At 51.7% G+C, this 27,979-nt stretch overlaps 1 protein-coding gene across 1 annotated transcript; it reads right to left on the minus strand.

Annotated features, from left to right (window-relative positions):
• RNF4 (ring finger protein 4) lies at positions 1-27,975 on the minus strand. Its single transcript, XM_016195817.2, has 8 exons — positions 27,884-27,975; positions 16,267-16,426; positions 13,233-13,347; positions 10,955-11,034; positions 3,742-3,751; positions 3,248-3,407; positions 2,645-2,693; positions 1-2,085 (listed from the first exon to the last, which is right to left on the minus strand). Exons 2-8 carry the CDS (start codon positions 16,273-16,275, stop codon positions 1,936-1,938), a joined length of 573 nt encoding a protein of 190 aa, XP_016051303.1. The 5' UTR covers positions 16,276-16,426; positions 27,884-27,975; the 3' UTR covers positions 1-1,935.
• Positions 27,976-27,979: the final 4 nt, after the last annotated feature.

Consider the following 27,979-nt stretch of genomic DNA (forward strand, 5'->3'; position numbering starts at 1 on the left):
TCTGGTTCAAATTACGTTTTATTTCCATCTGTAACACTAGCAGAGGGTCCAAAACAGACTGGTGCAGACGAAGTGCAACTGTAACAAAGACAGACTTGGACTATGTACACCAAGGGGGGGAGGGGCCACACCCACCTTTTCCTACTTGGCAGTTTCTGAACAGCAGAAACTGAACACTGTCTCCCAATTTAATGCAGAAGTACACTTTCATGATCAACCGTCTGTCCTTACACACAAAACGAGGTTCTGGCTGCGTGGTCATCCTGGCTCTTGAAGTCTGGGTACTGTTAGCACGTAACAGGAGAGCCTTCCCATGAAGCCCAGAAGAAACGCAACGGCAACCACGTCCAGTGGCTCGGAGGGCAGGCACCCAGCACACACCACTGATGGACGCTGAGGTCCTGCCCTCCTCCACCCCAAGTAGAAAACTACTCCTTTCATTCAAACTAACTGGAAGTGAGCCAAACAGCTAAAAAGTCAGAATGAAGAATAAAACTTTTCACAGAAGAGGGACACTCCTTCAGCCCCGTTAAAGTGAACTGTGCCAAGTCCTTGCTCCTTCAGAGGGAAACTGAAGGCCAGTTATTGCTGCAAAGCCAGAAGCCCTCTCCCCCATGAAGATGCTTCACACACAGGCTGTTGTCTGGCTCAAGGCCTATGAGGAGGGCTGCGGAGGTGGAGGAAGGCTGGCACCGCAGGCCTCCCCCACTGTCACCCCCAAGCCCTGTGCGTTAGTGGCAGCTCAGCCACCTGGAGGACCCGAGGCTCTCACACGCCTGCGGAGTTGAGCAGAGGGTGTTACCTGAGCCCCTGGGCAAGGAGAGGCCACTGAACTTTGCCAACCAAAATCTAAGGAGAAGTCAGAAGTCCAAAGGATCAAAGCCCAAAGGGCCAGAAGAACAGCTTCTAAGATGACAGTGGTGGGGTGGGTGAGAAGGCCAAGGCAGGCAGCTCGTCAGGCGGGCCGAGCTCTCAGACATAGGGAGGCTGCGGCTGGGGCAACAGCGTGGACATGGGCTGATAAGGCCACAAATACTGCCCTGCCTTCCAGTGTCCACACTTGAGGAGACATCGGGCAGCGGGAACTGAGGACCAGAGGGCACATGGTGAACTGGATGGATTTTATCAGAAAGGAGCAGACACCCGACCATAGGCCTGCCCTGTTTACCTTGCGTGGTCCCTGCCAGGTGGAGAACTCTGGGCCTTGGTCAGGTCCTGAGAACAGGTGGTGACAGGCAGGGCGGGGCCTGAGGGAGACTCACAGTGCCGCATCTCCTGGGCTGAGGAGGCGGCAGACGGGCTTTATTGCACGTTTCATCCTCAGGGACTCAGACACGGCCCTGCAGAGGCTCTCAGTCTGCAGAAACCCCTGCATGTCATCGCTAAGGTGTTGGCAGAGTCACCAGGGACTCTCGGGAAGAGAAGAGTCCAGCGGCTGGTCCTTCCGGGGTTGTATCTGGCTTGGTCACTGTGGCGGGCAGAGGCCTGGGACGAGGTAGCATGCCCGCGAGAGCTGGGCGGACCTGCTTGAGCTCTGACCAGGGCCAGCTCCTTGACGACACTGCCAGGAGGAAGCTGGGCAAACATTCCAATGGGGAAACTTCTTGGCAAATGTGCAGGTCCTGGAAAGAGGCTGGAACCCTGCTTCTCAACTCCAAGGTGCTCAACTCCTCTCCTACCCTGGAACCCGGCTGCCCCGAGGAGCGGGACGCAGACCCCGGCCCAGCAGGACTTTAGCTCCCGCTCTGAGGCTTCAAGCTAGAGGTAACGAGAGGATCTCAGAGGGGCTGGAAACAAAGGAGCATTTACATATCGGGCCTTGGTTTTAAATAGTCTTTTGAGCTCAGGAAATTGGAGGCAGATAACCCATGGAGGCCGCATGACAGCCCACTGGGCTGTTGCTGTCTGCCCGTCTCCTGGGCAGCTCTCACCACGTCATATGTAAATGGGGTGATAGCGTTTGTGGCTCATCTTCTTCCTGCAGGTTGGGCAAGTGTTAGCGGTCTTGAGGGAATCTCGGAGGCACTGGCTGCAGAAGACGTGGCCACACTCTGTAGAAACAATGACACGTCCATTCTGCACAATCTAAAAAACAGAAAAAGGAATAGCCGTCACATGTGCCCGTCCCAGAGCAGCAGCTGTCCCCAGGGAATCCCACTTGCGCCATCCTGGCGGTGATAGGTAAGAGGCAGGGAAAGGCAGGCTGCAGCAGGGGCAGGGCAATGGTCTGCAGAACTAAACCTGAGCAGCTAGGCTCCTGGCAGCGGCAGCCCAAGGGGGACCAGGCACCAGAACCCACAGGTCTAGAAAAGTCAAGGCTGCTGTGTGGGCACACGGTGGGGCAGTGCTGCAGGCCTCAGGGGCCATAGTGAACGGGGGGATCTTCTGCCTAGGTCAGAAGAGGGAACACAAAGGGCTGACTCAACTGCACAGGGAGGCGCAGGAACACGGGCCAGCATTGGAAGCTGCAGGCCCAGAAGCCGACACTCTCTCCCTTCACACACAAATGACAAACCATGTGCCATCCAGGCGGGACTGAAGAAAGCGGTCCAATCCGACCTAGCAAGAGGGTTCTCGCTAATCTCTTTCCCTCACTGAAGCAGTGTGGAAGCCAGAGCGGGAAGTGACAGCTGGGAGTGCTTACCTCTGAGTATCCATCCATGCAGATCGGACAACTGACTGTACCGGAGGGCCTAGAATATAGTGCTTCATGTTAGTGCTGCAGCCAATGCAGACATCTGAGTGACTGCTCACGCTAGGGGCTTCCTATGTGCAGCCATTCCCCTCCAAGAGCCTCCTCCGACCCTGCCTTAGCCGAGGACCCAGGGACTTACAGGAAGGCCAGCTACCCCAACGGGGTCAGCAGGGCCGCAAGAAAAAGGGGGAGATTAGAAGGTGCAGACAACCTGAGTCACCGTGTCCTTCCCACATGGCCCAGCCTCTGCCCCGTTAGCCCCCCTCCATCCTGCTGGTGCCTAGCACGCCTTGGTCATGGTGGGAACAGCTGAGCCCTGCTCTGGACCAGCCCCACCTGCACACAGCCGCCAGGCAGATGCTTCAACAAGCCCTCCCCGGACCATGGCTCAGAGGCCCACTGTTTCCAGCACCTACCACCCTCCTCACTGGGAAATTAAGGGGGAAAAGGACCCGACTCCAGGGGCCAGGGAGGTCCCGCATGGCCAGAGGCTTCCTGGTGAGAGAACCTGTCCCCAGGACGGCAGCAGGAGGGTGATGGGCATGCAGGTACCTGAGCCCTGGAGCTGTCTCTTCCCTGGTGTTTCTGGGAGTATGTGTGGTCACATACACGTCTCTGTCCCTGGACAGCTCCTCGTCATCACTGCTCACCACACAGCTGTCAGCATGGTCCTGGCGCTGCCTCCTAGGGTTCCTCCTTGGCCGCCCCCTTTCTAAGATGTGAGTCCAGACTCAGGAGAAGGGCCTCCCCAGCCCACTACCCTTCTTCCCCACCATGGAAAGGCCAGTCCCAGGCCCCAGGAGAGATCTGCTGCCACACCCCAGGAGATCCTGCCCAGCCCACGGAAGCCCATCCCTGGCCATGTAGGCAAATGCCAGAGTAGTGGGGGTGAAGCCCAGTGCTAGGGATAAGTTTCCTCTACTGGCATAGGCTCAACCGGCCAATCTGACCACAGCGTCATCTCAGGTGTCCTCCCACCTGGCCTTCTGACACCCCACCTCATGTCAGCTGTCCATCCAAACCCAGTGAAAAAGGAAACCACTCACCATCAACAATCTTTAAAAAAGGAAAAAAAAGAGAAAAACACAATCAGTTTGACATAAAACATTCCATGTCTTCTGAATGCATAAATGACAATGCTGAAGCATTTATTTCAAATGCAAAACCCATCCCCCTCTTTTCCCCACCCCCCTGCTGTGGCGTGGGGCAGGCCTCTGCCTCCCTGCAGCTGCTGCAGAAAATCTGTGGGGGCTGCTGGCCATGTGACCCCAGGAAGTTACTTTACCCTCTGGAAGCCACCAACTTCCTCTTGTAAGAACAGAGCCAAACCAATGCCCACCACTCACCTCGCTGTTGTGAGGACTAAGGGAGACATGGCCTCGGCCACAGGGCACCAGGGACACAGAGCCCAGGACTAGCTCCACATGCTCACCAATGACAAGAATCTGACTCCATGCGGCCTGCTGCCAAGAATGGGGACTTGACTGGGATGAGGGTGTGCAGTACTAAACACGCTCTCAACAAGCAAACGCAAGCCGCGTACAGGGACTGACGAGAGCGCACACACCCAGGCCTGGACTGAACTTGCAGTCCTGTGTTCTGGAGGCCACAAAAAACCTGACTGAGACCTGGACGGGCCTCCCAACTACTCGGAACTTACATCCACACCCGTTTTGCTACAATGGCTTCCAGCCAGGCCACAACTCTCTCTGAGTTACCGGCCATGTGTCTACAGGACCTGCAGTGGCCACGCTCCCCCACAAGTCGTGGGCGATCTCCTTCAGGACAGCCTGCTGCCCTCCCCTCACTGACCCTGGCTGGCAGCTCCCACACTGGGTTCAAGGCAAGATGCTGGAGTTATTCCTAGAGACCTGCTCCTCCAGCTTTTCACGCAGAGTGACTGCTCCCATGAATACAACCCATTTCTGCTTCAGAACAACTGGAGTGGACCCTAATGGGCACAAACAACCATCCCAGGAAGCAGAAGCATGAAGCCCACACATGGGGCTACTGAAGCCCCTCCCCCAGGAGGCTGCAGAGTGTGATGAGGGAATTGGGAGGCATCAACCTCACTGCGGGGGCCACATTTACTGGGAGACAGAGTTGGCTGGCAGAGGGGCTGTCCACATGAGTCCAGAAGAGGGAGAAGGAGGTCTGCTGTGGACAGGATGACCCCAACTTTCCAGAGCACAGATGGGCCACACTCGGGGGGGATACATGGGGACAGGACAGAATGCCACTAGCTCCTGGCAGTGTGAGGGAACAGGTCCCCACAGACCTGGTACAGAGCAGGGGCTCCACACATAGCTACCAGAGAGCCTCTCTCACCAGGATGACGGACTGTCCCAATCTTCAACAGGAGAACACAGTGCCCCAGCCTAGCATCCCAGTGCCCCTGCCACCTCCTAGCACTCCCTCCACCCATCGGCTGAACCACATCATTTCCCTGTGGTGTGACTGTCTGCTCTCTGCAATGTCCCTCCTCCTGGCTGTAGCCCACAGGTAGCACAGTACTCGCCTGTCAAGAGACAGGCCAGGGAAGAGCACCAGGGCTTCAGAAACGTGGACAGCAGGAGCAAATTGATGGGACAAGGACAGCACAAGCTCTGGCGCCTCTCCTCTGGCCAAGAGGCCTTTAAGAAACAAATACTGCCTGGCTGGGCGTGGCTCAGCAGTTGAGCGTTGGCCTAGGATCCAGGAGATTGTGGTTCGATTCCCGGTCAGGGCACATGCCAGATTGCGGGCTCAATCCCCAGTCGGGGGCGTGCAAGAGGCAGCTGATCAATGACTCTCTCATCACTGATGTTTCAACTCTCTCTCTCCCTCTCTCTGAAATCAATAAAAATATATTTAAAAAAAGAAAGAAACAAATACCAAACCAAAACAACAGGCATTCAGTCACCTGGCCTGACCAGCAATCAGAACTGGGGCAAACTGGTCCAGATTAGCAGTCTGGCTTCTCCCTTGGCCACAGACTAAACCACAGGTCAGAGAAGATGGAGACACCTGGAAAACACGAACAAGCAGCAGGCACCTGGTGCTGCTTTCTTTCACACCTGGGCACACTGACCCCAGGCAGGTCACCCTTTAAGCTTCCAAAGCACAGGTGAGCCTCAAAACACTTACAAGTGCTGACACCCATGTCGCAGGCTCCTGATCAGTGCCTCTTAGGGCTGTAGCAACATCTGGGGGTGAACGACAGGGTAGAGCAGAGCAGCAGGAACCACTGGGGCCCTCTGTACCAGCTGGCCCCCAGAATTATTGAGGATGCCTGCTCCCCAACCCAGAGCTCAGAGCCGCTTGCTCTAGGCAACCTTGTTCCACTGGAAAACACAGTCACACCCAACACCCACTGGGCCCACCAAAGGCTGCTCTTTCCACCCAGCAGTTGAGTATATTCCGCAATGACAGACATCGCACAGGAACAGATCGCTGTTCCTGGGGCACTGCCAGGAGAACTGCAAAGACAGGAAATCCACATCTGTGTACTACTGTTTCCCCAGGCCTGGCTGCGCTGCCCAGCTTCTTTCTTCATCTATGACTACATTGGCTCACTCGCGCTGTTACTGTGTGCCCCTCATGCCATTACTACTAGACAGAAACGAACAGGGCTCTGTCCCTGCCCGCAGGAGTCTTGTGAAGCATATCCTTTCAATCGTCTCATAATTGGGAAACCAGGCGCAGTACAGACACAACACAAACAGCACCATTCATCCGTGCCCTAAAGAAACAGACCACATAAAGATCCTGAGAAGACCAAACTGACTTTAAATAAACAATCTTTTCAAGTTCAATGAAGGAAGAATCGAGGCAAGCCCCATTTTCAATAACCTCCCGGTAAAGACTCCATTTCCTAAAAGGAACTAGTCTCTCTCCAGCAGAGCAGATGCGGGCAGCTGCATGCCGGGGGAGCCCAGGAGAAAGCAGGAGGGAAACACAGAGGCGTTTCCAGTAAATGCAGGCCAGTGTTTCTATCGATCTTCCCACTGAAAACAACAAACAAGGTAAGGCATATTTTAAAATAAAGAGTATCAGGGAAAAGGTAACAGATCAAAAGTAAAGGGAACAAAATAACCTAGATGAGGAAACAACAACAAAAAGCCCGGCAGATTCTTAACACACGAGGCGTGCTTCAGAAAGCCCCAGAGAACCCAGAGCCTGGGAGCCACGGGCAGGTCGTCCACGAAGCCACCCCAGCAGGCAGGTGTCCCGCAGTCTCATCCAATGGCCAAGGACTCACAGGCAGAATGTTCTTTTTGACTAGTAATATAAAAAGTGAGTAATAAAAATTTTAAAAAGAAAGAAAAGTTAAAAAATACAATTTAATAAGTACACTGAACTGAGCATAAAATACCAATAACAAAATCTGTAGGCCACAGCTAAAGAAAATATAATCTTAAATACATTTACTGGAAAAGAAATGGTCAAAATTATTAACTTAGAAAAACAGCAAAATAAACTCAAACAGAAAAATAATCAATGAACAAGAAAGGGTCCATATAAAGCTAAAAGCTGGCTCTCTGAAAGATCTAACAAAGCCCTGGTGAGACTAGTGTAAAAAGAGAGAAAACACAAACAGCCTGTATCAGAAATGAAGGAGGCATCACTACAGATCCACACAACATAAGGCATATGAACAAAATGGATGCCAAAAACAGTGAAAATTTTAGATGAAACTGACAAATTCCCAAAAACTATAATCACCAAAACTCATTAAAACTTTGGGTTAGGTACCGTCACTCTGGAGTTCTACCAGTCAGGAAAGAAATAATTCCAATTGGGCAAAATCTTCTGGAGAACACACAAAAAGGGAGGGCTAAAGATACCAATACTCTGATATGGAAGCTCTGCAATGTGCGTGAAGAAAAACTGCAGGCCAACCAGTCTTACTCATAAAAGTAGATGCAAACGTAACATAGTATAAAATATTAGGAAACTGAACCTAGCAATAGACAAAAAGATAGCTTCGTGACCACAATGTTGAATCGGTTTAAGGCTAGAAACCAACTTAACTCTCCACTTGAAACCTGTAGCCTAACAGGAAACAGAGCCCTCTCTCCAACCTGATAAAAGGTGTAAACAAACACACACCTTACAGCAGAGGTCTTATGAAAGGTGAGACTTTGAAAGGATTCTTTCAGATTTGGAAACAAGAATGTCACCCTTTTCATTAGGGGGAGGGGAGGGGAGGGGAGGGGAGGGGAGGGGAGGGGAGGGGAGGGGAGGGGAGGGGAGGGGAGGGGAGGGGAGGGGAGGGGAGGGCAGAACTTTAAAACACCATTTTTTGCCCTGGCCGGTGTGGCTCAGTTGGCTGGAGCATTGTCCCATTACAGAAAGGTTGCCCGTTAAATTCCCAGTCAGGGCACGTACAGAAAGGCACCGAAGGATGCTTGCTCTCACATCGACGTCTCCCCCCTCTGAAATCAATACCCTTGGGTGAGGATAAGACAGCAGCAAACCCTCACCATGTCAACAGCAACCTAAACAGTGCATAGAGGGACATGGGTTCTAACAAGGCTTGCAGAACCACCCAGGGAGCATTCTAAAACTTTAATAAGAGGTATTAAAGACCCCATCTCAAACCATACGCAAAAGTCAAAAGTCAGTTCACATGGGTTATACACCTAAACGTGAAAGGCAAAACTCTCAGAATACTGGAACATATTTTTACAATGAGATTTTCTTCTGACAAGCTGATAACTTCAACCGTGTTTAAATTAGAAGCCTCTGTGTATAAGTCAAAACGAGAAAGGCAAGCCTCTGAGTAAAAGGTACAAAATATAACAAATGGTAGTCTCATATTCAGAACTTACTTAAAATTCCTAAAATATAAAACAAGAAAACAAAGGAAAACTGAGCAGAAAAAATTCACTGTTAAAAAAAAGATGAAGGGGATGCATTGTTCTAGCTGAATTTTTTCAGCTACTTTAAAAGTTCTATATACTTTTATGGGATAAATTTGTAAAAACAAAACAAAACAAAAACCTTAAAAAATAATTCAAAAGGCGCTATACCAACAAGGAAAATGAACCACCAATAAACGTGAAAGGTGTTCAACCCCAACAGTAACCAGGAAAACACAAACTAAATCCACCATGGGGTGCTACTAGGTGTCAAGGGGTAGAGTAGAGGGAACCTCCACCACCACCTCACACACACACTGGTACAGACTCTTTGGAAAATAGGACTTAATCTCGTAAAAATCAAAGATATACACACCCTGGGACCCAGCAGTGACAGCCTTTTTTGGGTACGCAATGCCAAAAATAAGTCAGTGTTGTGCAGCCACAGTGGTTTAGTTGGTTGAGCGTTGTCCTGTGCACTGAAAAGGTTGCTGGTTGGATCCCTAGTCGGGGCATGTAGGGAAGGCAACCCATCGACGTTTCTCTCTCTCTCTCTCTCTCTCTCTCTCTCTCTCTCTCTCAGCATATCCTCAGGTGAGGATAAAAAAAAAGTGTTGCCCGGCCGGGCGTGGCTCAGCCATTGAGCACTGACCTAGGATCCAGGCAATCAGGGTTCCATTCCCGGTCAGGGCACATGCCCGGTTGCGGGCTTGATCAATGACTCTCTCATCATTGATGTTTCTATCTCTCTCTCTCCCTCTCCTTTCCTCTCTCTGAGATCAATAAAGATATACTTAAAAAAAAAAAAAAAAAAAAAATTTTCTAAAAAAAAAAAAAAGTGTTGAGGGAAAATGACAAAGCAGAGATGTGCAAAGCCTCATTGCTTCTTAGAACACTTTTTATTTCTCCTAATCAGTGGGCTGTGACTTCCTCTGAGAGGGAAACAGAGTCTGTATGCAGTCTCTGAAGCCTCCCTGGACATGGTGTGCAGGGGCTGGGTTTAAAAACAGCTAGTCCCCAGGACGTCACAGGGTGGGTGTGCCACCAACAGGGGCCAGTCATTGTCACCTGGAGGGCACGGAGTGGACAGTCTTGAGAGCAGAACCCTGGCTCAACCCCAGTGCTGGGCATACTGAACATGGGATAAAATAAGAACCTGGCATCACTTTAAGTGTTAATCAGCAACGAGGCTGCAGGCTGAAGCCAAGGTGCCATATTCAACTACCTTTCCAGGACCCCAGGGTGCCACAGGGACTAGCAGCCAAGTTGTGTGACACACGGACTTCAGAACACTGACCATGCCCACTGGCTTCTCTCACCAAGTCCCAGCTCCTTTCGGGGAAACTGCAGCTTCTCTTTAGCAGCCAGCGACCCTAAGCTCTCTTCTGCTGCTGGGGCAGTATGGTAGCTTGGTAAGGGCCACTGCCTTTTCTTTGGGATGGGGCTCAGGGACAGGACAACACAGACATGGGCACAAGACAAGACAGTCCAGTGCTTTCAAACCCAGCCAGGGTCTAAACCTCTGAATCTGTGAGGATAGTCTCATTCTCACCCTTTCCTTTTTAAAGCCATCACAATAACCCAAGACCCATGGGCCACAAGGGGAGACTCGGCTATGAGCAACCCCCACTAACCTCACAGTACCTGCTGCCCACCTGCACAACACAATCAAACGTCACAGTCTCCGCAAACTGCACCGTTACCAAAGGTGCTAAAGAGGTGTCCTGGAAAGAGGTGAGCTGCCCAGGATGTGGGCCTGTGGGCTGACCAGACTCATCCCCCACATCCTGACCAGCCTAGGTCTCCTCCCCTAGGGCAGCACTCCCTGCCAGAGTCCAGACCTAGTGCCACAGGAAGGGGGCACCAGCAGCCTCCCAGGCTCCACCCTCCCTGGAGTCACAATACAACCAAGGCACCAGGTGGCAACACCAGGTACCTGCATCCTCCAAGGCAGCTTCTCTGGGAACTGGCAGCACTGAGCAAGCACTCCTGTTCGCCAGCTGGGGCACACACTGATATTCACTGGGCACCACCCCAGTGCACTCAAGGCCAGCATCTCTTTTAGTCCTCACAACAACCTATGGATCAGTCGGCATGTTCCCCACTCGACAAACAAAATGAATGAGGCTCAGTGACTTGCTCAGGGTCACATGGCTGGGGCAAAGTGTGGAGTCAGGGATAAAGAGAGAAGGGCCAGAGTTTGCCCCCAAGAGCTTTTGTGCCCACAGAGGGAAGGTAATAGACACACAGGTTTTCCATCCATAGGCAACAAAGCCAGTGAAACATCTGTGTTGGGCTCATCACCAAATGCACACATTTCTTCAGCATTAACCTAAACTGTGACTAAGGCCTTTAGACCTCGGTGCTGGCCAGGGGCCCAAACAAGAGCCAACTCCGACGGGAGTTCAAGGCTTACCACAACAGAGTCGTTGTGCGTCAGGTCGACGACCACGGGCTCTAAAGATTCACAGGTGAGGTCCACTATTTCATCTCCAGCTTCAAAACAAAGCATGTTAACAAACATTAGGAGGAAAGGAAAAGCATACACTCTCACTTCATTAACAAGAGGACAATAAAGCTCAGGCTTCTAGCAATCCCCCCCTGAAGCACAGAATCAAGAGCACGAGGACCAGCCCCTCTTCAGGGTGACAGCCCAAGAATGTGCTTCCAGAACCTGGCTGAGCGGCAGCACAGGGTTTTTACAAGCACAGCTCCATCCCTGTGGCCTCACTGCCACACGATTAGATCTCTGTGCCTTCACACCTGCTCCCTCACAGGAAAGAGGCAGTGACTTACAGGGAAGGGACCAGGCATGCTCAGCTCAGGGCTTTCCTCTTTGGGAAGGATGAGCCCAAAACCTCTGCTCCCCTCAGCAGGGGAAGCTGGTGGCTGTCAATTGCCCACAGATCTCAAGCCCTACTTAGCTCAGCACCTTCATCAGTTATGTTTATTTATTTATTTTTAATTCTGACCCGAGGCTATTTTTCCCATTCACTGCTTTTTAGATAGAAACAATGATGTCAGAAAGACACCGAGTGGTTGCCTCCAACACGTGCCCCAACCGGGTCCAGGAATGGAACCTGCAGCACAGGTACATGGCCTTGACTGGGAATTGAACCTGAGACCCTTCAGTGCTCAGGCTGACACTCTAACCACTGAGCAACATCAGCTGGAGCCATCAGGTATGTTTTAATGGGCCCCTGGGACCCCAGCATACCCAAATGGGTTGGACCAGGCCTGCAGCTTGCCTTTGAGCCCTAGGGTCCACTGCAGCATCCACATGAGCACAGACAAAGTAGGAAGGAGCACACATGCCCAACAGTTCCTGGCACTTATGTACCACAGTAAGGGCAGAGCACAATTCCAGTTCTCTAAGCCTAAAGACTTATACCCATTTTCCTCTGTTATTAACTTTAAAAAGCATGAGGGTAGAATTTTTAAAAACAGTATTTATTATTTGGGGGAAGTGACTTGTAATATATTTAGAATGCTCAAAATTGCTTTTATTTTCTTGTATTAAAAGTTTCACAGGAATAAAAAACACACTATATCAGAGATGTCCAATGTAATTTATACAAAATGACCTTGTTCTTTTCAAAAGAGTAGTCCATGTACTGATATACCACATTTACAGAACCATTTGTTCTCTTGCCGGTGGACACAGTTTTTGGCTCTTACACATAAAAGCGGGACTCACACGGCAGCTAGTGCCTGCAGTCCTGCATAATCAGTGAGACCGCCTGCTGGATGAGAAGTGTCCCGCCTCCCCAGGCCCCAGCCCTCTAGGAGACCCTCTGAGCCCTCCAGGGGACCCCAGGAGTACCCTCTGCACCGGCCTCCCCTAAAGAAGGGCAGGGTACAGACCCCAGGGCGACAGCTTTGGGGTGGGAGGGTGGGTGGGCTAAGGTCTCAGGCTCCGGGCTTTTTGAGATTCACGGTTCAGAGGGAACTCAGAGACTACAGAGACAGTACCGAGAACTTCACTGCTCTCAAGGACCCGTGCAATGTATCTCAGACAAGAGGCTTCTCTTTAAGGCCAGTTTTCAAGTATCACAGATATAACAACCACCTTAGTGTATGCAGAGTAATGGGATGCAGTTCAGGCCACCTGCACTTCCCTGGGTGCAGCCAGAATATTCAGCCTGGCCTCTGCACACCAAACTCCCTCCACACAGGCAGCCACACTGCTGCCTTCTTGGATGGTTTTTTTGTCTTAATGAAAAAGAGAGGAAGCTGAGTTCTTCACAAGGCCATGCAAACTGGAGACAGGCTTTCAAACAGTGAGGGTGGGCCTGGGGCAGCCTCCCCTTCCCTCTGAACATTCCCTGAAGGCCGACTGGTATGCCCCACCAAGCAAGTGGTCGTTTTAGACCCGTGGAGGTCCCAGAACACCAAAGGGGCAGCTCTGCTCTATTTAGCAGTAAGTTGTAACGAGGCGAGTGTCATTTACTGACACTGTAGGTCATAGAAAGACACTGACCTGAGCCTACCCCTGTAGAGTATGTTTTACCTTATTGACTCATTTCAGCCTCATGACAACTCTGTGCAGCAGCTATGACATTATCCTGTTTCTGAGGAGGAAACTGAGGCCCCATCGCTGGTAGGTGGCACTGTTGGGCATCGACTGGCTCCTGCGGGGATGGTCACCCACGCCCACGAGTGACCCATGGTCATGGTGTCCCCAGAGAGCTTACCGCTTTCCACAAGCTCAATGGGCTCTGTTTCCAAGGCCATCTCAGGTGTGGTGGCTGCTTCCCGAGCTCGCTTCTGGGCTTGTCTAGAATTTACTGCCCCTCCACGACGCTTTCTCTGAAGGCATGGCGGGGGGGGGGGGGGGAGAAACAGTCACGTGAGCTCCTGACTGACAGGATTTCAGCAAGACAAAAAAATCAACAGAAAGGAAGAAAAAGCAGGAGACAGGGAGCATATCTGAGGTTGGGGTCCTTTCAAAACATGCAATTCTAGAGACTGAATGTTTAGGGAGATATCACCCAGAACACAGAGCCAGTTCATTTTCTATAAAACTCGTTCGATCAAACTATCACTCCATCAAAAGCACATGACATACACTCAACCAAAGCCTCTGGTCCAGACCAGGATCTGGCCGGAACCCCTTCTTATTTGTGTTACTGACTTCGGTGGGCGGGGGGGGGGATGAAAATCAAGGATATGAAAGAGAAACATCAATCAGTTGCCTTCTGCACGGCCAGGGCTGGGAACCCCTTCTTTTAACCAAAGTGACAGATCTAACTTCCTTGAATTCGTATTTGGCCTCACTGAGCCCTTTTTGCTTTTAGCCCAGATACCTTCCGTCTCCCCAGTTTCTATCCACTGGGGAAAGCAGGTCTTCCTTTGGGAAACTTGGCCTCTAACCATCAAGTGTGGGTTACCCTCAACAATCACCACCCACAACTCAAAGAACCAGAGTTTTCTAAGCCTGTTCCCCGAGCTGCCTGAGAGCCATGCCTCTGGAACGCCTGCAGCGCACTCTCTGCCCCAGCGCTTCCAACCTGGCCAGCCCTGAAAGGCAAGTTGAGAATGTGCCCCCTGCAGCCTTTGTCCAAAGCGACAGAACCTCCCACTGAGCCTGTCGCCTTGCCATTCCTGTAGGCCCGGCGCGTGCTCTTTCTCCCCCTCCCTGTCCTGCTCCTCACGGGCCCCAGCCTGCTATGCTTCCCAATGGCCGACTTCAGGCTGCTCCTTAACTACTGAGTCTAAACTTCCTCACCAGCAGCAGCTTGGGAGAGCTGCCGCAGGGCTCGATGACACAATGATGAAGAGACCACTACCACTCTAACTCCTTACATGCCGCACTAAGCATTGTCCCTGGGGACTGTGGAAGGACTGGACACTCCTGTTGGGGAGATGCGCACAGGACCCCAGAGCACCCCCCACCCCAGCCCAGCACTTCCAACTTGAGAAGCTGGGTTTAGCAACTTCCCATGGATCAAAGGACAGGAACCATCCTCCGCAGGCCTGGAGGAAGCAACGCACTAGTTCAAGTCTCCATTGAGAAGCAGCCCTGCCCAGAGGGGCTGACCCTGGGCCTCATGGAGGCTGCTGCCTGTGTTTATGCTTGCTAGGTTTCCCTAACAGCCTCCAGATTACCTAGGACTCCTGAGCTTTCACCCATCCTCTTGAAGTTGGCCTCATATCTTCCTTCCTCTGAAAAGGACCAATCCTTCCGAGCAGAAACTGCTGAGCAGACCCCTTGTGCCCCCCCACAGCCACTGGTGTGGCTTCTTGTGCCCACTCAGCGAGTGAAGCAGCAGCCACAAGCCCTGGCTAAAGTCTAGGTGCTGGACATGACCACCCTGTCAAGGGCACTGTAGCAATGTGTCCCCAACACTGCCCCCTGCCCCCAGCAATCCCCTTTCCCTGCTGCTCTCTTGGCCCCTCCACGCCTTTAACCTGGCTTTGTCCCCAGCCTGGACTACCCATCCCTCCCCGCCTTCATCCAGCCAATTCTTACAGCTTTCAGAACCTACTCAATGTCACCTCCACCATGGGGACATCCCTCCTCCGCCCAGCCTGACCATCTGGAGACTCCTCCAACTGCGCTCCCCCAGGGCAGAGAGGAGGTGGCTGTTAGGTCAGGGCCCAGTAGAGAAACTGTAGGGTATCTGCTGGAACTTCCCACACTTGCCTTTCTCTGCCCTCCTGTCGCTCATCACGGCTCCCTCCTTCCTGCTGGCAGAACCCCTCAGGGGTCCACAGCTCCCAGGTAAGCACAATCATCTGACCACTACCCCTAAGTTATTTATCCCATTCTGAGACATTTTAGTCAATTCCACACACTCTCATAAAAGGCTATACTGCTGCCTGCCCAGGTCCCACCTGAGCAGAGCGTGGGCTTCAACGGGTAGGGCCAGGTTCTCCCAGAGGAAAGCCGCAGCCGCAACCTGACAGTAAGGGACCAGGTGGGAGGTCGTAGGCGTTGTGATAGAGGTCCAGGGAAATAAAGGCCCTTTTGTATCTAGATACTGACAGTGGGCCAGCAATGGTCAGAAGAGATGGACTAGGGAGGGTGGGGGCAGTGAATGGAAGCGGAAGGGTTTCTATTACTGTTCACCCCTGAGCCGCCTGTTCAACCTCATCCTGCCCCACCTCCCACCACCATTCACAGCACCTCTGAACCTGCAAAGAAAATGAGGCTGTTTCACATCTGGTCCACCTGATGTGAGTTTAGCGTCTAGATCATTGGAGCAACCCTGTCAGTAGGGAGTAAACGGGGGGGGGGGGACACCTTCAGGCAACCTTCCCTGGAGTTTGAGGGGCTCCCGGTCACATCTGGCTACACCAAAGCAGAGCTGCCTCTGCCACCTGAGAAAAGCTCGCAACAGCAGTGACACTGATGCACCGACTTTGGTCACCAAGGGTGACTAAAGAGAACCCTAAGGATTCTCACCACTTCACTCACACTAGACCTGAACTACCTACAACAGGAAAAAGGGAAACTGGGCTGTGGATGACTACATACACCAGAGTCCTAACATTCCAGGACAGAAGCTGCTCTGGAGGCATGGAATTTCCAAACCCTCAGCCACTGCCCCCCAGCATTCCCTCTGAACACCACCCAGACACTGGCCTGACTGAGACACACACGCTGCTCTAACTTCCGAAGGCCTGGAACTGGGGTTACTCAGAAGCACCTTGATGTGCCATGCGAAATAAGGCAGTTGCCTGGCCTTGAAAGTAAAATGAAACTCCCAAGCTGATAAAACTCACAGTGCTCATGGTGCTTTGGCTACAACCTACAGGGACACAAGTGACCGGAACCAAGGCTGCAAGGACGTCGGAAGTTCTCAGCTGCTCACACCCGCTGCTTCCTCATCCTCCGGCTAGCACAGGCATTTTGGGCCACACAGATTTGCTCTATCTTCAAGTCCTGAAAAACAAAGATATCAAGTTAAAAACACTGCCACCTACACCATCAACCACACTTGGTTCCACCGATCACCAGTCCTTTCTGTAGGCCAGGCCTTTGCTGAGCACTATGCAACGCGTCCCTAACCCCACGCTCCTCTTGGGAAGCAAACACTGCTGTATAACGCAGGACCACTGACTCCAAAGCCTGCCATCCGCCTCCACCATGGCAGTTCAAACTCTTGTGATAGCAACTGAGGAAAGACAAGCGAATCAAACTGCCGCACGTGACCTCACTGACTCTTCACAATGGAAAGGGACGGCGCTTCCCAGGCTGGAACAGAGCCCAGAGCCCAGCCAGAGCCCCTGGCTCTTCCCATGAAATCACCGTCATCCTCTGGGGGAGAGGAGACAAGAGCCACCCACCCTGATTCACCTGTGTGTCCAGCTGAGACTTGTCACTGGCAATGGGAGAGGGGAGAAGAACCAAGGGTGGATGGGGTAGCCCAGCAGGAGGATCCAGCGCAGAGAAAGGTGCAGAGGCCTGGAGAATGAGGGGCCTGGGTTCCACTGGGAGGTGGAAGCTAACCACAGCCAATTCAATGTCAGGAAGTGAGTGGACAAAGGAGCAAACGAAAAGCAAAAATATGGTGCTTGGAGCCTGGAGTCAAAGCAAGGAGGAGGCTCTATGGTCACCCAGTCCCAGGTGACAGTGGTTTGGATCAGGGCAATGGTTCTCAAACTTGAGCTGGCACCAGGCCCACCCGGAGGGGCTTGTTAAGTCCAAGTTTCTGATCCAGCAGGTCTGGGATGGGGCTCACAACTGTGCATTTCTAATCAACTCCTAGACAACGCTGATGGTATTGCTCTAGAGGCTGGCTACCTCCCCAACAGAATCACTCTAAAACACACAGCTGGCCATGCAGCCAGGCGCCTCCATACCCTCGTGACCGTGGGCAAGGTGCTGAACTTCTCTGTGTTGTTTTCTCACCCATGAAGCAGGACAGCACCCACTTGCCCTGCTGTGGGGACTACAGAGCCAGTGCAGAGAGCACATGCTAAAGGCCACCGCCTTCCCCAACAACCTCCACTGCACAGCTCCACCCAGCTTAGAACCGAGTGGGCTGCAGGCCCCTCACCTCCCTCACTTACCAGTATGGCTCCTGTCCTGAAAATGTAGCAAAAGTAAACCCGGCTACCAGCTCGTCAGAATTGAGGTACACAAGCTACATGCAAGAGAAATGCAGGAAAAGGATAGGCTGAAGGTCTGTCCCTGCACAGGGACTGCCAGACAGCTGAGCCTTTCCCTAGCACCTGGTGGTCTGAGCCCTGCATGCTGGCACCCCACCACCTCATTATCTGCTCTGCCCCCGTGTGGTTTGGAGGGATAAGCTCTTCACTGTGTCACTCTCTAGCCTACAGGCCTTGCTGGCAAGCCTCAGGCTGGCCCACACCTTGGGGCCACATGTGCTCTCAAGAATGGCACATATCTCCCCAGAGCAACACCTCACCTGATGATCCTTCACCTTAGCGTGGGGCTCAGGGCAGAGGCTCAGCAGGTCCACCTGGTCTGCAGGGAAAGGAGAGGTGCCCCAACAACCCTGAAGGACTCACAAGACCAGTTCCAGATCTGCCAAAATTCCTGGAGTCTAACACATTTATGTTCCTGAGTGAAGAAGTGTCTTACATCTGGGTATACACCCAAAACGTAGCTTTTTTGGGGGAAAAACCATCTATGCCAATGGTGTGTCTCAGAATTGAGAAGACTGATTTAATTTTTAGGTGTACAATGTGGTTGTTAAAGGAGTGTCTTGTGACTGTCCCAGAGGTGCCACCACTCCTAGACCAGCACACCCTTCCTGCCCTCTGAAACCAGTCTCCTGCAACCTGGCAGCCCCAGAGAGACTGCTTCCCCAGGAGTTTCCTCACTCTCCATCTTCTCAGCCCCCCTCCCAGCCTCCCATGCCCAAGGTCCCAAGGCCAGGCTTCCACCATATCATTCCAAATCTTTTTTTTTTTTTTTTTTTTGAGGATAGTAATGGCCAGTGGCCAGAGGACATAGAGTTGGAAAGCTGGCCTTTGAGAAACCTACCAAGGGGCTGGGTTATGCCAGGTATAGTGGGAAGAGGGGTTAACCCAGCAGACCAGCATGGGCACGAGGAAAGACAGTGTGTGGACACAGAGGCTTGGGGTCGTGGGAAAGGTAGCCTTCACTAACTACAAAGGCTCCTGGGTCATGTGAGTGATAGAGGTGCTCGGAATAACAATGAAACTAAACAACAGCCAAAACTGAGAGGTTCCTTCTACTGTGTGAAAAGCACACACTCTGCAAACACCGTCGCATGTGATCCTCCTATCACTATATGGTCACCATCTCACTTGCAAGGGAGGTCAAGATAATCAGGGTCAAGGAACACGCCCAAAGCCACAGCCAGTACATATCAGAGCCTGGTTTAAACCAGGGCATTGACACCAGAACCCACACTCTACATAGGCACTATGCCAGAAACAGATGTAACCACGAACCTGAACTAGGGAAGGGAGAAAAGAAACAGGCATTGAGGGTAGACAGGTCAAAGGTAGCTGAAAGGCTCAGGAGAGAGACTAGGAGTGGAGGCAGAGATCTCAGGATGTGTGAAATCTGGGGAGTTAGGCGGAGAGTAAAGCACGAATAAAGAGAATAGAAAAATCAGAAATGAAGCCTGAAGAACATGGAGCTATCAGCAAGACAAAAAGGGCTAAAATGTAGCCAGTGTGTGGCCCCAGGAAGCTAGTCACTGGTGACTAAGCACATAGAATCCCAAACTGTATTGCGGTCAAGCCAGGCTGCCTAGAGGAAGTGACCTGAGGCCCAAAACAAGGGGGTTGTTCCAGAAACAAAGCAAGTGGATGGGGCACAGAGGGAAGATGTCCCAGAGAAGTATTGCTCTGTGTGGTGGACGAGAAAGCACACCCAGGACAGCAAGGTAATATGGGCTCACCTCCTAACACACACGCCAAGGGGGACAATCAAGGGTTTCAGAAAGAGACCACAGTCAGACATGCACTCAGAGATCATGTCACCTGTGTGCTCTGAGGGCCGACAGAGATGAATAGGTCAGAACGCAGACTGGTAGGAGACTTACAGGAACCCAGGCAGGACAAAGTTGTGTGGTCTGGAGGTGGTGGCAGAGTGTGGAAGGAACAAAGGTGGCCAAGTGGATGGCAGGGGGCATGGATGAGGCTGGTGCTTCCTGTACTTCTACGGATTTAATGGTCCACTCAATCATCCTGCTGTTGTGAGAGGGTGACAGGGTACAGTGTGACACGAAACCGGCACTCAGGGATCTGTGTATGATGTACATGTGACATGATTACATGTGCATGTCCACATATATCATGGTCAGAAGCAGACTGGGGCAGGCAGGAAGTGTGATTAGAGCCGCATTGTCACTGCATCTCACAACACTGATTTCCAGTGGCCCAGTCCCACACAGGGACCCGAAGCCCTCACACCATGCCAGGGCAGCCCCTGAAAACCTGAGGGCTAACTCCCCGCATGGGTGCCAAGTAATCTTCATTGAGGTGGCTCCTACAGGGAGACAGTGTGCAGACACATCAGGCCCTCAGCCCGTGTCGCAATTAGGAGGCAGCTGAGCAGTCTCCGTGAGTAAGGATGAGCTGGCTGGGGCAACCTCATTATGCTGGCGTGGTGACAGCAGGGAAAAGCCTAAATCCCACAGCATCTCATCAGGGAAATGCCTGTGTGGGTGACTGATCAGGCACTGACTAGCTCCTGTCTCCCCTTTTAAGCCATAAACACAGAATCATGCCCACGTTATTTTAAGTACTTCCAAAAATGGAATTTCAAAAGTAGGATTACAGAACATGTGTTAAAAAGCAACAGTATTTTGCCTTGGCCAGGTGGCTCAGTTGGTTGGATTCGATCCCAGGTCGGGGCACATAGGGGAGGCAACCGATGTTTCTCACGTCGATGTTTCTCTCTCTCTTTAAAAATCAATTTAGCCCGGCCGGGCGTGGCTCAGCAGTTGAGCATTGACCTAGGATCCAGGAGATTGGGGTTCGATTCCCGGTCAGGGGACATGCCACGGTTGCGGGCTCAATCCCCAGTCTGGGCATGCAGGAGGCAGCCGATCAATGACTCTCTCATCATTGATGTTTCTATCCCTCTCCCTTTTCCTTCCTCTCTCTGAAATCAATAAAGACATATTTTTTTTTAAAATAAGCTAACGAACAAAAGAATCTGACAAACTAAATAGATCCAGAGACATTGACACATGCAACAGACGATCATATTTCAGAGGGAAGGGAGAAAGGGGAAGTACCCAGTATGGTTCTAAGCACCTGGAGGCACCCATCAGCTGATTAATTCAATGACTATTCACAGGTGCCTACTCTGGGTCAGGCACTGCTACAGAAAAAGAGGGTGAACCTAGCAGACACAGAGCATATATTCTAAGTGGAAACAGTCAGTAAATTAAGTAATGACTGTGCCTTGGGCCAGAAATCATGGCTCTCCTTCCAAGCATAAGAGCAAAGCAAACCTCCAGTCCCAGGAAGAAGAGGAAGGACCGCTGCCAGCTCTTCTCCCGGCACTTACTCCTAGAGATGGCGCAGCACCTTGCCCACAGCTCTCCCAAGTGTTCACAGTTACCAGACACACACATCTGGGAAAACCAGAAAGCAGCAGACTGCTTGGACAGACAGTAACTGGTTCCTTCACAGGTTTACCTTATGATCCGAAGGAGGCCACCAGCAGCAACCAGCAAAGTCCCAGAAGCCTGGAAGGAGCACAGCAGCCACGGGTCTCACCCCTGCTCAGTGACCTGCCACCAGGAAGGCTTTCCTTTTCACCACACAGGGCCACCAAGGACTGCTCCTGCTTCCCCTGGAGAACAAGGCCGACGGGCTAGGCACAGAGATGCTCTACTGACTATGGCCCAGGCCTCAAGATGCCAAGGGTCCAAAATGAACTTGACCTTCTGGAAATCCATGAAAAAGTCGAGAGCCAGTAAATACATTACTCAGCCTTCTTTTCAATCCTCATCCAGGGCATTTTCCATGCTTTTCGGGGGGGGGGGGGCACTGGGGTGAGAGACACATCAACTGGCTGCCTCCTGCGCCCTCTGGCCGTGCCAGGGATGGAGCCTGAAACCGAGGTGTGTGCCCTTAGCTGGAATCAAACCCAGGACCCTTCAGTCCACAGGCTGGCGCTCTAACCACCGAGTCAAACCTGCTAGGCATTATTCAGCCTTAAAAAGAAATTTCTGAAACATGCTTAAGATGGATGAACCTTGAATACGTTATCCTCAGTTAAATAAAACACGGAAGGACAAACTGCATAATTCCTCTTACACAGCTACCGAGAGCTGTCCAATCCAGAGACAGGAAGCAGAACAGCGACTGCTGGGGCCGGGGGTTATGTTTAGTGAGCTCCGAGGTGGGTCTGGGAAGGGTAAAACAAGTCCTGGCGCCGGCAGTGGTGACGGTTACACTACAGTGTGAATGCACTGATGCCACCGAGCACCTAAAGTGGTTCAAATGGTCTGCTGGATGTTGTGTATGTTTTACCAAAACGAAACTAAAAGTAAACTTCACCTAATACTCCTTTTCTAGACATTTTAAACAGACAGGTTTATCAAGTATTCAGAAATGCTCTGCAGTGGGCACAGCCCCAGAACCATCTGGAAGGGGTTGCCTGGAGCAGAATCCTCCACCTCCCGTGTCCTCAAGAGCCCAGGACTCAAACACAGCCGCAGCCCAAACCCACCTGGGCTCCTCCTCTTCTCAAAGCAGCTGCTCTTACAAATCTCTCTACTGCCTCACAGGCAGGATTATGAAGACCCCACCCTCTAACGCTAGGCTGACACTTTTGTCATTGAAATCCTGCAGCCTGGGGAGGCAGCTTAATTCTCCGACAGTCACGCCTGAAGTAGTTGTATCAGTAACTGATCTGGAGAATCTCCACAACTGGGAGTGATGGTAAAAGCTTGCAGGTTAGAAGCCAACTACTTGGTCCCACAACTACTTCTCTGTAGGAAGGTTTCTCTGGGTCACCACAGAAGCCAAGCTGGGTGGCTTCTCCACCTCTCTGACCCCTAACTTTTAGTTTTCTTTCAGCCACGGTGGCCTGGGATCTGGAGGGCTAATGACACAAATAAGGCAATTCCTGGGGGCCAGGAGCAAGGGTAATATAATGGAAACCGAAGGACCCATCCCTCCCAGGGGCTGAAAAGACACCAGAGGCCAATGGAGCAAATCAACCTCAGGTGCTGAGACCACCAACAACCTCCCACTCTTCCCCAGGGTCAAGATCACTTTAGCCATAAAAATCAAAGGAGAGTGGCAGGCATGCTGGGCTGATGGATGGCACCAGAGCACAGGGCCTGCCAGAGAAGAGAAAGCCAACTGGGAAGCTTAGCCACTTCTACAGAATCATGGGATGGGTGGTCTAAGTGTGTAGAGTGGATCTACAACCACTAAAAGTAGTTAAGGTACAGGCCCTGGGGTGGAGGTGGGAGGTCAGGTCAGTCAGAAGCTTACAAATTAGATTCTTTGACCTATACCTACCAGTAGAAAGCAGCTAAGCAGTGCCTCACAAGGGAAGTCCCTCATTTGGGGGTGGGGGGTGTCTTTCCCTTCCATCCTAGGCAGATGCACAATGGGCTGGCAAATGAACAGATGCAAGTTACGAAAGGGCTAGTGGCTAGCCAAACCCAACTGTCCAGAGGCACTGATCTTGGCAGTGGGATTCCACACCTGGGCCAGCACGCAGCAGCAGATGCCCTAGTCCAGATGCTCTTCAACAGTCTACCTAGGGAGCAAAATACAAAGTCAATGGTCCTTGGTTCCTAGCAAGCACCTACTAAGAAGGGAATGCTCTGATACAGACAGAAGAGGCAGAGGGAAACAATAGGAAGAACTTTAAGTGGACATAAGGAAGTTAAAAGGCTTCACAAGGTAGCGAAAATCAAAAACAAACCACAAAACACCAACAAAACTGCCAGGCCACCAAATCCCAAGAATACTGAAAATGCTCCCCAAATGACCATACCCATGACTTCATGTCATACAGCCAACTGCCCCTCCCTAACCTTTCTGGCCTCATTTGCATTTACAGATATATGCATTCTTAAAAATCGTCAACCAATGCAAAAAAACCCCACAGGGCTTATGGGGAAAAATGGAATTAGGGGCACAACACTGAACAACTGTGTCAATCACACACACACAGGTTAAATGGTTAAGAAATGCATATACACTACCATAACCACTGGGGAGCAGGTGAAGCTGTAACACCAGGTGTGCATGGGAGTGGCTCAGAGCACAAAATCAACCTAGATGGCAGGTAGGTGTGGACAGTCCTCAGTCTATGTGGCTTGGTTCAGCTGAGTTCATTTTTGTGTTCACCTAGTATTTCCCATACATGAAACTATGTACAGCAAACTCAAGTTCCCATTATATTCAAGCTGTTCCCTAATATGTCAATCCCGCTAGAACTACTTCATGCACCCAAACAAGCATTTAAAGTGGAACTGACTACTTTACTCCAGGTATCCCAATGTCAAGTCACCCACTCCAGGTTTTCCTATCACAGCAATACTGACACCTGCCAGGGCGTCCTCCCCAATCCCACTCTGGGAAACTCCTGCTCATCCTTCAAGGACAACCTCAAAGCTGAGGTGCATCTCTGTCACTGCTGGTCCTGACTTAACCATTTATTCTACTGTACTCAATACAAAAACTTTAAGTCGAATACTTTTCACAGCATGCCCCCCCCTTAGTGAAGCCCTGGACACAAACATGTTGGTGAAATAATGGCTTTTTTCAATGAAATTATCAAGCTCATTAGATGCTTGAAAAAAATAGCAGAAACTTACAAGAGATGGCAGTGTGTTGGTTGGGGGCGGGGGAGGGGTGTTACACTGCAGGTAAAAATAGTCATCACCAGGAAACAAAGGGAGACTCAAAAATTGATGGTCATCATGGGAGAACAGGGAGAACTTCTCTACCCAAGGCATTTTCAACTTAACGGGCAAAGTGGCCAGAACATCAAGAAAAACATAAAAGAGACACTTGAAAGGAAGAGAATTTTTATTCTGCATCAGAACAATAACAGTTTAGCTAAAATAAGAAGTGACCCAGACAAGAAATGCCCAGACCCAAGACCACCCGACCGGCTGAGCGGAGGAGGGAGACTCCTCAGGAACATTAACTGCAGTTTTTAGGAATACAACACAATCACCAAAAAAATCAGTTTTATGAGAACTTTTATAATCAGACCCCACCTGGGTAAATGTGACTTCAAAAGAAAAATATAAAAGTGATACCCCCACTTTTAAATTTTATTTTTACTGTTTGAGGCTGCTAGAAACACTGGCCATGTGCTTTCCCACCACAGGAAAATGTGGTGGGGAAAAGTCCAGCAAAAGGAAGACAGATGCTGGAGCCTGAGGTTCTGATGCCAGGCAGGTCTGCTTATTAACTGTGTGACCTTGAGCAACTGACTGATCTCCCTGTGCTTCAGGACATGTAAACAGAGGTCACCACAACTCCTTGGCAGGCTGAGTCTGTGAGAAATGTCTGCAGTAGGGACTACTTACTAGGAGCCATGATTGCATCACATCCTAGAGTAACCCCAGACAACCGAGTAACATTCCTAACACCATGAAGAACTGCAATTACAATTGCAAAACAGAAAGGTATTATCAGTTACTAATGTCCTTTAGCAGCATTCTTTCATTTTAAATTAGTTCATGTCAAATAAATCTATTTCACCAGTCAACTTATTCAGCTACTTGGAGGTACCCGTGTGGGTACACCAGGAGACCATGTGGTTTAAAAAGAGTACTCCAGGAGAGCCTATGGTCAGTCACAGTTTCCCTTTTGTACAGCAGGCTATTGATATTCCTCATTTTGAAATCTTTCCAGGCCTTTTCTACCCTGCATGATGCGGTATTCCATAAATGTGCCAACTGTATTCACCACCAGGAAACAAAAGGAGACTTAAAAAAACAACAGATGATCATCAGGGAAAACAAGAGAACTTCTCTACCCAAGGCATTTTCAACTCAGAGAGACAAAGAGGCAAACATCACATCCTGGAAAAAAACACTTGCAGTCCTAGCCCATGTGGTTCAGTTGGCTGGGCGTGGTCGGTCCCTTGCACCTAACTGTCCGATTCCCAGTCAAGGTACATGCCCGGCGTTGCAGGCTTCATCCCTGGTAGGAAGCATGCAGGAGGCAGTTGATAGATGTTTCACTCTCACATGGATGTTTCTCTCTCCCCCCTTCTCCATTCCTCTCTCTCTAAAAATCAATGAAAATATTAAGTGCACCCTCCACCCCAACCCCTTGTCTCCTCACACCTGGACTCTGACCTCAGCGTGGGAGCCTTCTGGGCCTTCCTCCTCAGAGAGGAAACCTCCAAATGCCTTGCTCTAAACTCCCAAAGTCCTACTGGGAAACAAGCTATTTAGAAAAGACCAGTCAGAAGAGCATATATGTGAATTACATCTCAGTAAGAGTCAACCCTCTAATGTTCTACAGGAGCCACCAAAGATTCCTAATCTTATCCTCCCAAGATTCCTAACTTGGGGACTGAAAAAATTAGTCAGTCACTTCAAAGTGAGACAATGGAACAACACACAGGACACACCAGGCCATTGTTATCCAGCACACAAACCAATCACCTGTGCATATTTTCACTGAGTAGCACCCTGAATCTTCTCCAGAACTTGGCAGGAGTAGAAATCACTGGACTTTGCTAACAGCCTTCCAGTGAAGAGCCGGTCAAGAACTGCCCTGGTCCCAGCTACTCTTTTCTCGCCATAACCGGTCCTGAGGCCACTAGTCTTGACCACCTCCCCACTCTTCTGGTAGCACAGTGACTTTTCTAAAAGACAAATCTAACCCTGCTACTTCCCTGCTTAGAACTCAGCTTAGTGACTTCCCATTTGGCCCTGAAATAAATTCTGAATTCCTTAACAGGGAAGCACACCAGACGCTTTGGTGACCTGGTTACCACTTACCCCTCCAGTCCCATCTCCTGAACAATCTGTACTTCAGTCTCAGGTAATTCCTCTTTCCCCCCATCCTCACTGCTCAGCCCCACCAGGGCCTGGGCCAGGCTTATTTTGTTCACTGCTATACCCCACGAAGGAAGCCTGGCCCACAGAAGACCTCAAACATGCTGACTTAGGATATTAAAGAATGCAATTCTCAAAAGGGGTGGGGGGAAAATCTTTGAATCAGAGCTGGACACTCAAGTTCAGACACTACCAGAAGCCAGCACTACATCTTTCTACTTGAATGTTCCCATTTCACCTGAAACCCATAGATAAAGCCGAAGCCCACGTCTCCATACCCATTTAAATTAAAAACAAAACACAAGAACAAAAATAAATTAAAAATCCCCTTCACTGTCTCTTGCCTTTCATTACCAAAGGTCCCCCAACGCCAGGTCACTGAACTCGAAGGCCTGCGGTCCTCCAGCCAGGAAAGCGAGGTTCTGGATTCGCTCTGCCGGCAACCAGCTGGCCGAGTGACCTTGGGCAGCCCGAGCCGAGTGCAGGGGCTACAGAGCCGAGACCCTAAGCCTGGCTCCGAGGGCTCGGCGCAGAGGCGGAACAAAGGTATGACTGTGAATGGAGCCGGGCGCGGACCAGGATAAGACAAAAGCCAACCCCCCCATAGAAACGGCTGCGGCGGACTCCGGGCTGCTCCGGGATCCCCGCCCTCACCTCCCACCTCGACGGTCCAAGGGTGGGAAGCGGCCTTCGCCGAGGACTGAGTTCCGGGTCTCCAGCCTCGGCCCGAGACCCCGGTTAACCTTCAGGCACCTGTCGACAGGCACCCCAGGGGCGGGCCTGCGCCGCGCAGTCACGGGTTCCACCAACGACCGGAAGCGGAGGATTTACCAAGCTCAGGGCCCAGCTGGGCGCCCCGGCGCGGCCCCCGCCCCCTCCAAACCTGGGGAAGGCTCGGCCACGAGGTCCAGGCGGACTCGCAGGCCCACGACCGCGGGGACCAGCGCGAGCACACAAAGGAGGCGGCGTCAGCAGGAGACAAAAACCTTGCCCAGGGCTTCCCCCGAACGGCCCGCAGCCCCGCGCCTTGGGCCGCCCGGCCCGACTCTCCGAGTGACCTTGGGAGCGTCCATCCCCCTCACGGCCTCGGTTTCCCCGGCTGTGCTCCTGAGCGCTGCCGGCTGCCGGCCGCCGCCCGACCAAGCAGCCGAGACCCAGGGCGAGGCCTCCCCGCTTTCGTTGCCCGCGCGGATGGCGGGGCGAGCGGGCGAGGAGGCCGCAGTCCCGGGGGAGGCCCGGCCTGGCCTGGCGTCGGGGCCCGAGCGGCTCCAGACGCGCCGAGGCGGCTCCTGGGCCGCGGTGCCGAGGCTTCTGCAGGCCGCGAGGCCGCCCGCACCCCGTCCCCGCCCGACCCCGGCTTGCTGCTCCCTCCCCGCGAAGCCCGGCTTTACTTGGGCTGCTCTGGTCCGGCAGGCGCCGCCGCCGACGCATCCGAGCGAGGAAGCACCCTCGGAAGCTGCTGCCGAGAAGCGCTCCAGCAAGACGCC

This window comes from Miniopterus natalensis, chromosome 1 (assembly GCF_054644295.1).
Source record: "Miniopterus natalensis isolate mMinNat1 chromosome 1, mMinNat1.hap1, whole genome shotgun sequence".
NCBI classification, from domain to species: domain Eukaryota; kingdom Metazoa; phylum Chordata; class Mammalia; order Chiroptera; family Miniopteridae; genus Miniopterus; species Miniopterus natalensis.